Source organism: Babylonia areolata, chromosome 27 (assembly GCF_041734735.1).
Source record: "Babylonia areolata isolate BAREFJ2019XMU chromosome 27, ASM4173473v1, whole genome shotgun sequence".
Lineage (NCBI taxonomy): Eukaryota > Metazoa > Mollusca > Gastropoda > Neogastropoda > Buccinidae > Babylonia > Babylonia areolata.
In genome coordinates, this window is record NC_134902.1 from 11,086,051 (window position 1) to 11,103,709 (window position 17,659).

A 17,659-nucleotide genomic window follows, 5' to 3' on the forward strand; every position below is an offset into this window, starting at 1 on the left:
ACAAAACAAAAAAACATGCAGAACAATGAAACAGCAGCGATTTCTGCACAGTTCTTGTGGTTGTAAACATTTTTTGTCAGCTTCAGTTGGGTTTTGCCCCCCAAATTCCCCAGCCTTTTTGTTTCAGTCCCTCTCACATCCCTGAAAGTTGACAGATCAGTCAAAACAGCATTAAAAAAAGACCAATTCAGACCAGGGAGAGACAGAAAAAAATGATGGACTGACAATCTTATGGACAAGAAAACAATTTGCAGAGACCGTGGCTCTGACAGACGATGGACATACCTGGAGGAAACTTGTGGACAGTTCTGTGCAGCACCTGAGTGACTTTGCAGAGTTCAGGGAGAAATTTACAGAGATTTTGGTGCGTCATCACAAACAATGATGTGTCATTTCTTTGCATGTGCAGAAAGCGATAGAGGAGGAAAAGCGGTTAGTGACAGCGTTCTGGTTGAACGATTGTCTGATGCTGAAGAAGATGCAGCCACCATGGCAGGCACTCCACATCCCCCTGATGTTCACTGGAGAGAAACCCTGCAAAAACCAGGTCTGTGCACTGGGCTGCCTGCCTTGCTGGGTGTCAGTAACTTGATTTTCCAGAGGCTGAAATCTGTGTGTGGAGCTGTACCGGACATTTAAGCATATGCTTGTGGATATTCTCAGAGAAAGGGTTTTCTGTACTCACTGATAGAGTGTCCACACGGCGGCACAAGGCAGCCCATTTAGTTTTGGCGCGAAGCGGAGGGGAGAGGGATGAACAGCGAGCGAGCGTGAAACGTTGGAAAGGTGATAGCCTGGACAGACAGGCAGGCAGTATATGGGGCAGCGCTTTGCCGCACCACTAACTTCGCGCTGTTCTCTGCGGAGCGCATGTTACACGGGCAGTGTGTATAGCTGTGAACAGCTTCGCTGCTGCTGATAAACTGTCAGAAACAGGGTTATGTGCTTTAAAAAAAATAATACTCTATGTCAGAATGCAACAAGAAGGGCGCTATGGGTGTGAATGGATGTGTAATTCTCTGACAAATTTAACGATACCAAACATGAGTAGGTTTAATTTCCTACAGGCAGTGTACAAGCGGTACAAAACTTAGCGAGCACACGAACATTCTGTTTGAACTGAGGAACACACACGAAACGTAGTTCAAATTCAACTCCGTGTTGTGTGTGTATATCACTTTAGTTTGAGATAAAACTTATATCATAATATACATGCATGTCTCCACGATACAATTGGAAGGAAAATATAGCCGATACGTTACCTAGAGGTGGCAGACCGCCCCGGAATTAGTGTCAGTATTTAACGGTCAGCTCCACTGAGAACTGCTGCCAGCCACGTAAGTTTCACACTTCTCTCAACATCACGGGAAGAGAGAAAGACAGACAGATATGCAGGGACAGACATACTGAGAAACAGAGGAACATGTACGGAGAGAGAAAGGGGAGAGGCACAGAGAGAGGGAGAGAGAGAGACGCACAGAGAGAGAGAGAGGGAGAGAGAGACGCACACAGGGGGAGAGATTTTCGCCAACTAGATGTTTTGCGTGTCAGTATGTGTGCCTTTGCTTGCGACATGCATTTGGTCATTCTAAAAGATACACCTTGACGATACCATGCGTTTAGTAAACAATCACAATGTAACGTACTGACATGCATTTGTAAGTTCTAAATAATAAAATACATTCCTACCTGAACTTATAAATCCGTATGAATCCTTGTTTGTAGTTGGTAATCCACTCAGTTGAAGTGTAACACTGACTAAACTCAAACATTTTTTCTTTTCTTTTTTTTCTCTCCATACAATGTGTGTGTGCGGGAGGGAGGGATTCAGGGTGGAGAAAAGAACAGGGCTGAAAATTTCTTTATTCTTTACTTTTTGATTTGTGCCGTGATTCTCCTGCTTGGGGTACGACTTGCTGAAGCATGGGGGAGACAATAGTCATGTGCTCTTGCATGATGACACGTAGTTTGTCATCTTGTGACTGCATCCCTAATACTTTCTTTTTGAGTGAATTGACGACTGCGTGTGTTGCCTCCCCCCCTTGTTCCCCGTGTAGTGCCAGGCCAAAACCGTGAGAATGAATGAATGGAATGCAGTGATTTTCTAGGATGTGTTGCTTGGGAATGATGCGTGTTTGTGGGAATTGTTGGCGGAAGAAAGACATGTACTGTTTGATGTCACTATCCAGTGTGTCAACGTCACTGTCTGTCAAGGGTCTTTGATGTGAGATGTTTACGTGAATGCGTGAGAACAGCGTGTTTAGTGTTTTAAACTTTGGGAAATGTTCCTAGCTCTGAGGTTTATGTCCGCGTCTTGAATCAGTTCACCTGTTTTCTTGACTACACTGTCACTGATGTGTTCTATTGTTTCTGGCTTGAGATATTTGTGACAGTGGTTTCCAATGAATGATGCTCCGTGGTATGCCTGTCTGTGTATTTTATGCTGTTGAAGTACAGCATCTAAGTGTTGTGTGAGAGGGCCAGCCAGGTGTGGAAGGTCAAGCTGTGTCTTGAGATATTCAATGTCTGCATCTTTTTCTTCTACCATGTCTGCTAGCTCACGTTGCTGTTTTTGGAAATCACTGAGTGGTGTACTGTCTCCTTCAGGCTCATTAAATACAATCCTAGTTTCTAGCAATCTGCTCTCAACACATCCCTTTGGCTCGGACCTCTCCTAAGACAGGCGGCACACATTGGCCCGTGTGTGTCAATCGGCTACCCCTTCGTGGGGCTGGGTCAAGACTGGCAGTTAAGTGGCTGACGAAGGTAACCCCCGTAGTGCTCGGCTCTCTGTCCCCGGGAGCTGGGCATGATCGGGGGGGAGCACGTTGGAGCTGGGCTGCTGGTTGTATATCCCTCCCGAAACCTGGAAGGGGTCAAGCTGGTGTTCCCTTGACCCTGGCCCCTAAGTTGGACCCCATGGTGGGTGGGTAAGGGAGGGATGAATTCACATTTTTCTTTCAACATGAATCCTAAACAAATACACCCCCCCAAACTCGGAAAAAGACGACGACAGGGAACGGACGACTCAGACTCTGAGTCGGAGGTCGTCGAGACCTCTGGTTTTTGGCCATCGTGGCTAGTGATGGAGGGCGCTGATGACGACAAGCCCTTGTCGGCTCTCAGCCCCTTCGCTGTCCAGAAGGGCTTTCAGTGCCTGGCAGGATCGCTCAGATCCATCAAGAGGCTGAGGAGCGGAGCGTTTTTAGTACAGACAGAATCCAAAAGACAGACACAGCTCCTTCTGAAGGCGACCACTTTCGTGGATAGGGCAGTGAAGATTTCCCCTCACAAAGGTCTCAACTGCTCTAAGGGAGTCATCAGATGCCCGGAGTTGAAAGGTGTGTCTGAGGCCGAGATCAAGAGCGAACTGTCCTCTCAGGGAGTGACCGATGTGTACAGGGTGACGGTGAGGAAGGGGTCGGACAGAGTCCCGACCAACACTTTCTTCCTCACCTTCTGCTGCCCGGATGTCCCCAAGGACATTCGGGTCGGATACCTGCTAGTTAATGTCAGCCTGTACGTACCGTCCCCTCTGAGATGCTTTAAGTGTCAGAAATTCGGACACGTGAGAGACAGATGTAAGGAGGAAGAGGCGTGTGGCACCTGTTCGAAGGCGGCGCACCAGGGCGATTGCGTCAGTGCAGCCCTGTGTGCGAACTGCGGAGGTGGCCACCCGTCCTCATCGAAGGACTGCCCCGCCTGGAAGAAAGAAAAACAAATTCAGAAAGTCAAGACAGAACAGAAAATTTCCTTCTTTGAGGCAAGGAAACAGGTGGAGGCCGCGTCGCCTAGGACGTCGTATGCCTCTGTCGTCAGATCCGGGACGGTGGACGTCGCAGTCCAGACGACGTCCACAGGAACGCAGACGGACGACTTAACCGCCTCGTCGGAACCGTTGGCCTTGGGTGGAGGCGCTGTGTCCACCCCTTCCCATCCTGCGCGGCAGTCCTCAGGGGCTGCTGGGCGGGAGAGAAAAGCCTCGGGCGGAGGCACGTTGTCCGCCTCCCGCCCCACCCCACCCCCCGGGCCCCCTCGCCCCGCCTCTCGTCTGCCTGGCCCTCGGGCTGGCGGAAGTGGCCGGAAGCCCCCCGCACCTCCAAAACTCAAGGAGGGGAGGGCTGCGGCCACGGCGGGATCGGGAGGGGCCGAGGTGGTGGATATTCCGACCCGGTCGGAACCCGAAAAATTTATGTCAAAGAACAAATATTCCATCCTGGCGGACCTTGAGCCACCGCAAGTGGAGGAGCAGGGGGTAGCGATGGAATAGGCTGCTGCTTTATTTATTTATTTATTTTTTTTTTTTTTTTTTTATTTTAAAAAAACCTTTTTAATGGCAGTGATCCACTGGAATATCCGGGGATTCTATGCCAACTTCCAGGAACTCCAGCTGCTTTGTCGTGCTTTGAAACCTTCAGTGCTGGCACTGCAGGAGACTCTGCAAAGAGATGGCAAGGTTTTATCTCTCTCTGGTTTTAACTCCGTTTTTAAACCCGCTCAACCGAAGCAAGAGGGGTTGACGGGAGGTGTCGCTCTTTTTATTCGAAAGTCCCTTTTATACAGTACAGTTCTTTTAAGCACCCCTTTACAGGCGGTGGCAGTCAGAGTCACGCTCGAGAAAACCATCACTGTCTGCTCTCTCTACCTTCCCCCTTCCGTCCGTGTTCTGAGGCAGGACCTCATGAACCTGGTCGACCAGCTGCCACGTCCGTTTTTACTGTTGGGCGACTTCAACGGACACTCCCCGCTCTGGGGAAGTGAGATGACATCAGCCCGAGGTCTTCTCTTAGAAAACCTTCTCTCTGACATGGACTTGTGCTGTCTTAACGACAAGTCTCCCACTTACCTGCATCTGTCCTCTGGAAAGCTCTCGTGTTTAGATCTGTCGGTCTGCGATCCATCGTTGGTCCTGGACTACGAGTGGAAAGTGCACGACGATCTGCACGGGAGTGACCACTTTCCTGTCGTCCTCCGCCCCACAGATGGAGAAGGTGACTCTCTGCCTGACCGCCTGTACTACGACAAAGCAGACTGGAGTTTTTTTACCACCAAGATAAGAGCGGAGCTGCAGGAAGAAACAGTATTGAAAAGCAAGGACCCTGCTGACGCTCTGACTCGGATCGTTTTAGATTGCGCCAAAGCAGCAGTCCCATCGTCTACCTCCAAGCCTCAGGTCCCTAGAACGCCCTGGTTCAACGCGGAATGTCGGGAGGCCCGCAAGTCTCGGAAGAGAGCGCAGCGACGCGTCTTTCGGAGACCGGAGTCCGATAGCGTTCGAACCCATCAACAGCTGAGGGCGAAAGCCAGGTATGTTTTTAAAAAGAGCCAGAGGAAGTCTTGGAGAGATTTCTGCTCTTCCTTAACCTCCAACACACCCAAGAAGAAAGTGTGGAGGGTTTTAAAAAGAATTAAGGGCAAAAACGCATGCCCGACCTTCCACCATCTTAAACTTTCAGACGCTCTGGTCACAGAGAAGAAAGCAGTTGCCAATTTGCTTGCCTCCACAATAGAACAGAACTCGAGATCTGCTAACAAATCTGCTCGCTTTCTTAAAACCAAAAACCTGTCAGAAAAAACACCATGTAACTTCTTTTCCGACAACACAGAGAATTACAACCTTCCTTTCACAATGAACGAACTTAAATCTGCCCTTCAGACCTGTACGGATTCCTGTCCAGGAATGGACGAAGTCCATTATAAACTCCTAAAGCACCTTCCCCAAACCTGTCTGGACACCCTGCTTAAAGTTTATAACCACATCTGGGTCACAGGCTTCTTTCCACCCTCCTGGCGGAAAGCCCTCATAATCCCGCTGCCGAAACCGGGAAAAGACCCCTCGAACCCCTCCAACTACCGCCCAATTGCACTGACCAGCTGCGTCTGCAAACTGATGGAGAAGATGGTCAACGGTAGACTGATGTGGAAACTAGAGACCGACGGCCTTCTGGCGAAGGAACAGTGCGGTTTCCGCAAGCATCGCTCTACCGTTGACCATCTGGTTCGTCTGGAAACCACGATAAGAAATGCTTTCGTCAACAAACAACATGTGGTGGCCATATTTTTTGACCTGGAGAAAGCTTACGATACCACGTGGAAATTTGGTATTCTTTCCGACTTGCACAAGCTCGGCTTCCGAGGACACCTGCCTCAGTTTATCCACAATTTTTTACAAGACAGACAATTCCAGGTGAGAGTCGGCACCACCCTGTCCGACATTCACGAGCAGGAGCTGGGTGTCCCGCAGGGGAGCATCCTGTCGCCGGCTCTGTTCAGCATCAAAATTAATGACATCGTTCAATCCGTTCAGAAAGGATCGGACAGCTCGCTGTTCGTGGATGATTTTGCTTTATATGCAACCGGCAGCACGTACGCCAGCATCCAGCGACGGCTTCAGCTCTGCGTCAACAAAATCCAGTGTTGGGCAGAGGAGAATGGCTTCACATTTTCGTCCTCCAAAACTGAATGCATCCACTTTCATAATTTTCGCCAATTCTATCAGGACCCTGAAATCCGTCTGGGAACATCCACCATCCCGGCGGTCAAGGAAGCCAGATTTCTAGGGGTCGTCTTCGATCAGAAGCTGAATTTTCTCAGCCACATTAAACAGCTGAAAATATCTTGCCTAAAAGCCCTGAACATCATCCGAGTTGTGGCACACACGAACTGGGGTGCTGATAAGAGGACTCTCTTGCACCTCTACAGAGCCCTGGTCCGGTCCAAACTGGATTATGGAAGTGTTGTATACGGCTCGGCCAGACCGTCCTACCTGAAACTGTTGGACCCTGTACACCACCAAGGGCTCCGTCTCAGCTTGGGTGCTTTCCGCACCACCCCTGTGCACAGCCTGTACGCAGAGGCGGGGGAACCGCCTCTTTCCAACCGCAGACTGAAGCTGACCCTGAACTATTATTTGAAATTGTTTTCGGAACCTACAAACCCTGCTTACGATGCTGTATTCAACAACCCTTTCGATAAGAAATTTACAGACAACCCAAACTGCATACCTCCTCTCGGACTCCGCATTCAGCCGCACTTGGAAAATGCCGATCTGGATGTCAGTGGCATCTCAGATTTCTCTAAGTTCCCTGACAGCCCCCCGTGGACCTTTACAACACCTGAGGTCCGATTCGATCTGGCCTCGTACCGTAAGGACACCACCAGTTCTCTGGCCTACAGAACCTACTTTTCGGAACTGTGCCACAAATTCCCCACCTTTCAAGGCATCTTCACTGACGGTTCCAAGTCAGAGGACGGAGTCGCCGCATCTGCGTTCTGTCCCGCCTTTCCTGACCGGCCCTCAACGGAACACATCCTGTCTGACAGCTCGGTATACACCGCGGAACTGACCGCACTGGTCCTGGGGTTAAAAATGGTTCTCTCTTCCAAACAGAAGAGATTCATGATCTTTTCCGACTCCTTATCAGCCCTGGAGGCGATCGCCTGCAGGAATATCACTCATCCCAAACTGCTGGAATTTTATGAAACTTTTACTCTCGCAACGAAGAAAGGATACGAGGTTGTGTTGGCCTGGGTTCCCGGACATGTTGGCATTCGTGGTAACGAAAGGGCGGACCTGCTGGCCAGGAACGCTGTAAAGAAAGAATTGTCCAGATCCTTGGTACCCTATACAGACATGAAGCGGAAGGTCAATACTTACGTTAAGGATCTATGGCAAGAGAAGTGGAACACCCAGATGGACAACAAGCTCTTCCAGATCCGTCCGGACCTGGGGGAGACCCTCCCTTCGGGGGTGAAGAACAGAAAGGAGGAATCTGTGCTGTGCAGACTGCGTACGGGGCACACTTTTTTTACTCATTCTTACTTGTTGAAGGGGGAGGAGGCCCCTCGATGCGTTCCCTGTGACGAGCCTCTCACCGTGAAACACGTGCTCCTTGACTGTTGGGATCTGCATGACGTTAGACGCAGACATTACACGGCGGTTTCTTTGAAGACTTTGTTTCGTGATGTCCCTCCGTGGGCGCTGATGGACTTCTTAAAAGAAGTGAACCTTTTTAACCAGATTTGAAGGTTTTAAACTATGGAAGTTTTTTTTTAACTTTGGAGTGGAAAGTTTGAAGTGGTGACTCGTTTTAATTGGTTGTTTTTTTAGCCTTGTAGTAGTAATTGACGCGGCGATAGCCTTGAGATGGCCTTAGTGGTCGGCGAGGCTCTAAGCACCATAATTTTTTTTTTTTCTAGCAATCTCTTTTCTTCTTCAGCACTTTGGAGCTGTCTCAGCTTGTCTACAAACTCAGAAAAGGCTGAGTCGCTGTCTATCTGTTTTCCCTGGCTGGCTATTGACTCTCCTATCTTTTTGTCAAGAGAATGACACTCCCCCTCCAGCAGGTCATGGTGTTTTTTGACCACTCCCAGAAGAATGTGCAGGTATGGGGGAGCCACTTGGCTAAGTTCTATGTCAACAACAGGCTCCCTGACTACATTGTTGTGCAGGCTGGCGATTTTCTGCTTGGAGTGTTTGTATTTGTTGTAGTCTGTCTTGATGCCCTGTAATGTGCGCTGTGTGATGTTGCCTTCATTGCAGTGAGGTGGATTTTGCGTTTGCGATTTGGATGCTGTGCAGTATAAACATGGGTGTGTCCCCTGAGCACCTGACAGTCCATACAGTTTGAGGAGAAAGTCATAGTCCCCAAACAAGGTCACTTTGACTCTCTTGTTTCGCCATGTCATTGACTGCAGAGCAGCTAGCTGTTCTTTGTAGGGTTCTAAGATTCTTCTCAAATTGTCTGGACTGTCCTTGCAGTCTACAATGGCCAGGAGACACGTGTTGTGTTTTGAGTTGGGGTTGGTGAGATTTGCAATTTGAAGCATGAGTTTGAATGTCCCCCCTCCATGGTCCCCTCCAATTTTTACCCATATCTCATCCTGTGGTATTCTATCATCATGCCATGTCAACTTGTTTTCTCTGTCGTACTGCTCTAATAAGTTTTCTACCATCTTTGGAATGTCTTTGATTTTTCCTACTGTTGTTTCCTCCTCTGTTTGTCTTCCCTCTTTATCAACAAAGATGAGTTTTGTCTTTTGTATTTCTACCTCCCCAAACATTGCTTCTTTCTGCACCTCCCTCTCCTTCCTTTCCCCTTCATGTTCCACACCAATACTGGCATAAAACCTCTTTTGTATCCTGTGTTGTGCCCAGCTTAACCCCATGGCAGCTCTCAGTGCAGACCCTTGTTTTTTGGTCACTTTCACTGGGCCACATCCAGCAGCTTGCAGTATCTGTTGTCTGTGGCTCTGAGCTGATCTTTTGATTTCTGACCCCTGCTGTTTTACTATGGCTTCTCTACTGTTCCCTGAGATGTGCTTTCTAATTTTTTGCATAATTTGAGACCGTTTTTTCTTCAGAGGAGATGATGCTATGGCAGATGATTTGCGGGGTTGTGTGACTTTTTTCAACACTATTGGCTGACCTCCAGTTTTGCATCTAACTGTCAATTTGTCTCCTGACTGAAACAATTTCCTGCGTGTTAGTTGTGTGTATAACTTTTCTTCTTCTTCAGTGAGAGATCTATTGAGATCCTCATCCTCTAAGTCAACATACACCGTCTTGCGTTTCAATAGTGCGATGGGTGATATAGCTGCGTCAGTGACAGGTGTTTTGGGTGTGATTGGAGATGTGTTTGTGCACAGCGTTCTTGTTTTTTTGACTGGCGTTGATGTGGACTGACAAAATGACGTTGACACACTGTCGTCGGTATCTAAGCAGAGGTCAGACGGATCAAAACTGTCATCCGTGCATTTTTTTACGGGTGCTGATCGTCTTTTTTTCGGACGACCAGACTGACTTTTTGAGTGATGAAAAGAGCATGTTTTGCACTGATCCAAAGATAGATCTGGATCGAAAGTTGTCCAGATTTCGGACATTCTGTCAATGTCAAGTGCAACATTTTCATTTGCAGTTTTGAACTGAGAATTTCCAAGAGTATGTTTAATTTTTATCAGTTTTTTGTAGCACTTGATACAAATGCATGTGGGATGCTTGCCCTCTTCATCATTCGAAACATCTAGGCTGAAAAAACGAAACAGTTCAGAAGAATACTTGGCACAAAGTCTTGCATTCAACCCCTTATCTTTAACTCTTCTGAGAACCCGCTCACCACACACACGACACATACAATCCAAACATCTCAAGTGTTCACTGAAGGTGTGTTGTCCAGTCAGCAAAGCTGCCGCTACCGCACCAGATTCCATTTTTGTCGGCACTCACACACACACACTTAGGTCAAATAACTGGATGTAACACAAACACTCGGACAGTGTCTGGTAAATCACACGACACACTTAAAGTTCACATTCACTGGAATCATGTACACAAAAATGACAGCAAACAAAAGTGACTGTGCACGAATACGATGAAATGAAAATCACTTAAACAATACACCTTTCTCTGCTGGAAACATAGGCACAAAGAGCGCGGCGCGCGCTCCCCTTTCCCCCCCCCTCCCATCCCAGAGGAATCTAGGTCAGCAGCCGTGCTCCTGACCGCTCACTGAACTCTGGAACTAAATAGCTCTGCTGGAAGTTAAGCGGCACAGCCGTGTCCATAATGTTGGTCTTGAAACAGTTAAGAATGATGTTAAACATCAGGAATGAAGTGATTGTCTTTCGGATGAGACAGTAAACCAAAGCCCTGCGTGCAGCATGCTCTTAGCACACACAAAGAACCCACAAGAAAAGGGTAATCTCTGACAAATTCTGTAAAAAAAAAAGAGAGAAAAAACCATACATACTTGCAGAGAAGACAGAAGAAAGAAGCAGATGGCGCTGCACTGTAGCGATGCACTTTCCCTGTGGTGAACAGCCTGAATTTCACTCACAAAAATCTGTTGAGACAAAAAGTGATGCAGTGCCTGGCAACACAGACCAGTCCATTTTGGCGCTGCACAGCTACACCCAGAGTTGTGCTGTCTCCTCCACATCACCAGCAGTACGCTTACTGTCTTGGTCACAGTTCTCTCAGATGTTGTCAGAAAACCAATCCAGAATTTAGGTAAAGGCAGTCCATTTTAAATGAGCTGTGAAAAAATCTCATAAAATAATTTGTCAGGAATTGATTGAAATGGTTTGTTTTCTTCTTCTTCTTCTTCGTTTGTGGGCTGCAGCTCCCACATTCACTCGTATATACACGAGTGGGCTTTTACGTGTATGACTGTTTTTACCCTGCCATGTAGGTAGCCATACTCTGTTTTTAGGGGTGTGCATGCTGGGTATGTTCTTGTTTCCATAATCCACCGAACGCTGACATGAATTTAATGTGTGTTTTGATCTGCTTGTGTATACACATGAAGGGGGTTCAGGCACAAGCAGGTCTGCACATATGTTGACCTGGAAGATTGGAAAAATCTCCACCTTTTATCCACCAGGCGCCGTTAACGGGATTCGAACCCGGGATGTTCAGATTGAAAGTCCAACGCTTTAACCATAAGGCTATTGTGTCCGTTGTTTGTTTTCAAAAGCCACATGTTTTTGCAAACACTTTTAACATTGACATGGAATAATGAATGTTGAGTCATGAACCACTGTGACAGATCATCAGCATCACCAACTTTGTGGGAGAGGAGCGGAAGAGGGTGAAGCAGATGATCAGTGCCATCGGTGCAAAGTACACGGGCTACATGACACGCACCAACTCTGTCCTCGTCTGCAAACGGTGAGCAGTGACTGCAGAGCAATGTGCTGTTGGTTTTTTTTGTTTTTGTTTTTTTAATCCAAGTTTTGTATTGTGTATGGTATTGTATTTCTACTATTTGTCATGACTAATTTATCCATGTGAAATCTGGGCTGCTGTCTGTGGGGACATTTTATTGGCACATTGCAGCACCACCTTTTTTTCTTCTTTTTTTCTGTCTGCAAAGTGTATATGTTTCCTATGTAAGTGGATTTTTCTGAGTAATTCTTTTGAGGGACAACCCTCTTGTTGCCAAGGGTTCTTTAATGTGTGCAAATACATGCTGCATACAGGACTCCTATTTGTCATCTTAGCTGATTGAAAAGCACCCAGACCACCACTGGTGTAGTGGAGCCAGGAGTAAAGATGTGAGATTCAAACCTGCTGACATTTGCTTCTTAGTCAGGTGCATCACCACAAGGCCTGCGCTGTTGACTGTAATATTGTATCTGAAATTTGCATGCAGGCAGCTAATTAGTCGACAGTTGGGTATTAATAAAAGCCTTGTGAGTTAGAAAGTTAATGACTTAGTTATGACGTCTAATAACATAAGCTGAGGGGATGAGAAAGGTCAGTCAGGGAAGGACGGTCTCCACACTGAGAGTAATGTGATTCACAGCTGCCAGCAAGTCAGCTTTAATTGGATTTTATTTCACGGTACTAGGTTGTATTACGCCTTGAATGGATTCAATTACACATTGCTTTGTTGCATTACACTTTGAGTTGATTTTATTTTGTGTGTGTGTGTGGTTTGTCCGTCAGGATCGATGAGGACCATCTAGTCATCCTGGGGGTGGGTGGGTTGGGCTCTGTGGGTGCGCAGATGACTGGTCAGGCCAATCCGCGCCCAGAAGGTTCTGATGCAGTGTGGACAGGGGATGGTGGCGGCTGTCGGGGACTTGCTGGCACTGCTTTTCCTGGCCTGTCTGTGTTGCTCTGCTGCAGCGATTCTGTTGGCCTCACAGGATTTGGCGCCTTTGTGGACAGCGGAACGCCACTTTGGTCTGTCCATTGCATTCAGCTCCCATGTGTCGTTGAAGGCCTTCAGAGAAGCTTTCAGAGTGTCTTTGAAGTGCTTCTTTTGGCCTCCATGGGAGCGCTTGCCATGCTGGAGTTCGCCTTACAGCAGTTTCTTGGGGAGCCGGTGGTCTGGCATGCGAACTACATGGCCTGCCCAGCGCAGCTGGGCCTGCATCAAGATGGTGTAGATGCTGGGCAAGTTTGCACGAGTGAGCACCTCTGTGTCAGGGATCTTCTCTTGCCACTTTATGCCGAGAAGTTTTCTGAGGCTGGTGGTGTGGAAGTGGTTCAGCTTTTTTGGCGTGGCGTTTGTAGACCGTCCATGATTCACATCCATAGAGCAGTGTGGTGAGAACTTTGGCCTTGTATACTTTGAGCTTCGTCTCCAGGGTGATGCCTCTCCTGTTCCAAACGTTCTTATGGAGTCTGCCGAAGGCAGCACTGGCTTTGGCAAGTCTGGCATTCACTTCGTCGTCGATGACAACTGTGCGAGAGAGTGTACTGCCCAGGTATGTGAACTTGTCCACTGCGTTCAGTCGTTGCCCATTGATGAAGATGTTTGGTTCAACGTAAGGCTTTCCTGGAGCTGGCTGGTGCATCACCTCAGTCTTGTTTGTGCTGATTGTGAGGCCAAAGTTGTCACAGGCAGCAGAGAACTTGTCGACGCTGTTTTGCATGTCAGCTTTGGAGGCGGCGTTGAGAGCGCAATCATCAGCAAACAGGAAGTCGTTGACGGTGTCTGTCCTCACCTTGGTTTTTGCTTGAAGCCTCCTGAGGTTGAAGAGTGAGCCATCTGTGTGGTACCTGATGCCAATGCCTACGTCAGCGTCTCTGAAGGCATCTGTCAGCATGGCTGAAAACATGAGACTGAACAGGATGGGGGCAAGAACACACCCTTGCTTGACTCCGTTGGAGACAGGGAATGGTTCTCTCCATTGTCTTGGACTCGGGCCAGCATCCCATCGTGTAGTTGCCGTATAATGGTGATGAACTTTCTGGGACATCCGTACTTCGCCATGATTCTCCAAAGGCTATCTCTGCTAACAGTATCGAAGGCCTTGGTCAGATCGACATAGGTGGAGTAAAGGTCGGCGTTCTGTTCCTGACACTTCTCCTGGAGCTGCCTGGCAGCAATCACCATGTCGATAGTCCCGCATTCTTTCTGGAAGCCACACTGGCTCTCTGGTAGGAGACCTTGCTCAAGGTGCGCTATGAGTCGGTTGAGTAGCACTCTGGCCAGAGTCTTGCCTGCAACGGACAGCAGGGATATTCCACGATGGTTGTCACAGGCCTGACGATTTCCTTTGCGCTTGTACGGGTGTATGATGGAAGCGTCTTTGAAGTCCTGTGGAACTGCCTCATGCTGCCAGATGAGCTGGAACAGCTGATGAAGCTTCTCAGTCAGCGCCATACCACCTTCTTTGTAGACCTCAGCTGGAATGGAGTCTGAGCCAGGGGCTGGGTTGTATTGCACTTATGCTTTTTATTGTCACTTGAAACATTACCAGAGCACACATACCAGCTGGAGCTTGCTACGGTTCACATGGAATTTGAAGAAGAAAAATTTTTGAAACATAGCTTTTAAACATTTTATTTCAAGAAACAAGAGAAAATACAGGGTTCAACAATGCAACAACAAGCCCAGTGGTATGCTTGATTTTAGTTTGTTTACTGTATGCCCCAGTTTACTGACAGTCCAAACAAAAGTGACAGTGTGTGTTTTGCTGTGGCACTGTGTGTTCACGGGCAGGCCTGGAGGCATGAAGTTTGAGAAGGCAAAGGAGTGGCGTGTGCCGGTGGTGAACGTGCAGTGGTTGTCAGACCTGGTGCTGGGCCAGATGGACGCCCTGCGTCTCCCTGTGCAGATGAGGTATCTCCAGGTGGGACACGCTCGAGACTTCAGCGCAGACCTCGCCAGGGTCTGGCAGTGGATGTGTGAGTCATGGTTTTCTCTTTGTGTGTGTGTGTGTGGCAGTGGATGTGTCAGTCAGATTTTTCTATTGTATTTGTATTTCTTTTTATCACAACAGATTTCACTGTGTGAAATTTAGGCTGCTTTCACCAGGGAGAGCGCATCGCTACACTACAGCGCCACCCCCCCTTTTTAAAAAAAATAATTTTCTCGTGCGTGCAGTTTCATTTGTTTTTCCTATTGAAGTGGATTTTTCTACAGAATTTTGCCAGGAACAACCCTTTTGTTGCCGTAGGTTCTTTTACGTGCTCTAAGTGCATGCTGCACACGGGACCTCGGTTTATCATTTCATCTGAATTTGTGTGTGTGTATGTGTGTGTGTATGTGTGTGTGTGTAATAGGAACACTTAAGAATTGCCATGACAGAAATGGTTAGGTATTGGACTTCTGATTAACTGTTCACCATTGACTGCATGGTTGATTACTGTCTCCCATCTCCAGTATCCTTTTTTCTATTTTCTTGGTGGTTTATTTTTTTCTTGATTGTTTCGGGTGTACGCACTATCAGGCCTCCCTAAGTGTGCCTGCCTCTTTTTACATACGCCCTGTATAAAGGGTGTTTTCTTTGCTTAACCTCTTCAGTGCCCGATGACGTATAGATACATCATGAACAAGAGAGGCAAGGCCTTCAAGACTCACTTGTGATGAATTAAGTCCCCTAGCGTTAATTACAGAGTAATTTCCCTTCTTTACTATCTGCACCAAAACGTTTGCAAAATAAATAAAAATTCCATGCTTAACAAAAGAAGTTCCTGTTTGAACAAAAAATGATAATAATGACTCCTCTTGTTGTTGTGTCAGAATAAGAGGTCAAAGTGCCAAGTTTAGAGAATACAGTTTCAGTTTCAGTTTCAGTAGCTCAAGGAGGCGTCACTGCGTTCGTACAAAACCATATACGCTACACCACATCTGCCAAGCAGATGCCTGACCAGCAGCGTAACCCAACGCGCTTAGTCAGGCCTTGAGAAAAAAAAGGAAAAAAGAAAAAAAAGGGGAATAAATAATAGGTAAGCTTACATAAATAAATAAATAAATAATAATTATAATATATGAAAAGATAGTAGTAATAATAATAGTAAAAAAAAAAAAGACAAAAAAAAAAGACAACAATGATGATAAATAAGCAAATAAATGTAAAACATGAAGACACACATTCACACATACACCCACACATGCATAACAGATATGCACCAAACAGGCAGTTTCACAGATATGAAAGCACAGTCAAATACATGAGCTCCAACACACACACACACACCACACACATTACCCTGCACCTCCTCTACCCCCCTCCTCCACACACTCATTTCTAGTCTACGTATCGCAGCTTCCACAGCACACACACACACACACACACACACAAACACACTCACAGAGATGAACACTTACTTGTACAAGCACACACACATATGCCCATATCTCCCACCCCCAACCCCACACACATATATACAAAGATATATATATATATATATATACGTTCCAATATCCTGTTGCCCCCACAGTGTAGGCATGCATACACTCACATACCTCATCCTCTACCCCAATTCCCCCCCGCACCCCCACCTCTCCTCACACACACACATACACACACACACAAACACACACACACACACACACACACACACACACACGTGCACAGAACTCTCCTGACACTTGTGTACACTTACACTCTCTCGCATGCACAAACGCACTCAAAAGCACAGACCCACACATACACACAAACACACGCGTACACACACGCACAGAGGCTGCCACTGATTGGCCGCAAGAGGGATGGGAAAAGATCTCTGATGCCAAGAACGTGGCGTCTAGTGTGTTGCTCAGTCTATTGTATTTGGAAAAGCCCACAGAGACTCTGTTCTGTTTTGAAGAAATTTGCGCAATGTTGGTTTGGAAATGATGCCGATATTTGTTTGATTTGCAAAGCATAGTGCTCTACCTTTCATGTTAGACTTGCGGCCGCTCCCTCTCTCTGCTTTTATTTCTTTGAGGCGATCGATGGTGTGATGGCCTTGTACCTGTTCTTTTTGATATTCTTTGACTTTTCTGAGGATTTCCGATTTTCCTCGATGTAGGCCGCTCGTTGGTGTTGCGTTACCAGCAAGTCTGTCAGCTCGCTCATTTCCCTTAACACCTGCATGTCCCGGGCAGTATGACCATGTGAATTTTTTAATCTGAAAGTTGCGCATTGCCTTATGCCACTCTGGGCTTCCCATTCCGTTTTCAATTTTCTGTATGAGGTTCATTGAATCGGTTAGAATCATGGCATGTTGGTTTCCGGGCGTATGGATGGACGATAGCCACTGGAGGGCATGTGTCGCAGCTTCAACTTCCATCGTTAGGCTGGAGGTTGCGACTTTGTAGGCAGCATTCTCTTCCCAAATTGTTTTTCCATTTTGTTTCGCAGTGAATCCCCAACCAGACTGGTCTTTGGTGACTGAGCCACTGTGTATATGATGATGTCCTCTTCTTTACTGTTTTCTTCTATGAGTAGCTTCACTTCCGCATCAGTTTTGCCCTCTGGCCATTCCCGACGATGTCTTCCTAGAGTGGGTGAAATGGCTGTGTTGAATAGATGGTTGAGGTTTTCGGGGTTTTTCTCCCATTCTTTTGTTTCTTTCAGGTCTTGTAGTTGGCATACTAGCTGGATTGTGTCTTCTGCTTGCCCCATTCATGATCTTCCTCGTCCTAGACGGCTGCCTTTTGGTTCTTTGACTGCATCATGCAGTGGGTTTTGAGGGTTTTCTAATGCTTTGAAGTAGGTCTTGACCTGTTCTAACTTGTTTCTGGCCTGGACTGAAGGAAGGTCAAGCAGGTATCGCATGGTTTCTGTGGGCATGTCTTTTGTTGTTCCAAGGATCAGCCTCATAGCTTCATTTTGTACTCTTTTTAATTTTAGGAGGTTGCTTTGAGACGGTGTTGTTAGCCCAAGTCCGTAGTCGATCACACTGAGGACGAGTGATTGGTATAGCAGGAAGAGG

The 17,659-nt window shown here is 47.2% G+C and overlaps 1 protein-coding gene across 2 annotated transcripts in view; it reads left to right on the forward strand.

Moving 5' to 3' along the window:
• The window catches only part of LOC143301217 (PAX-interacting protein 1-like), a 96,571-nt gene that overhangs the window by 45,153 nt on the left and 33,759 nt on the right, over window positions 1-17,659 (forward strand). For both annotated transcript variants that reach the window (XM_076615345.1, XM_076615346.1), the window contains exons 13-15: window positions 410-547; window positions 11,547-11,668; window positions 14,457-14,641. In XM_076615345.1, the coding sequence (XP_076471460.1) occupies window positions 410-547; window positions 11,547-11,668; window positions 14,457-14,641 (445 nt within the window). The remainder of the gene's footprint in view (window positions 1-409; window positions 548-11,546; window positions 11,669-14,456; window positions 14,642-17,659) is intronic.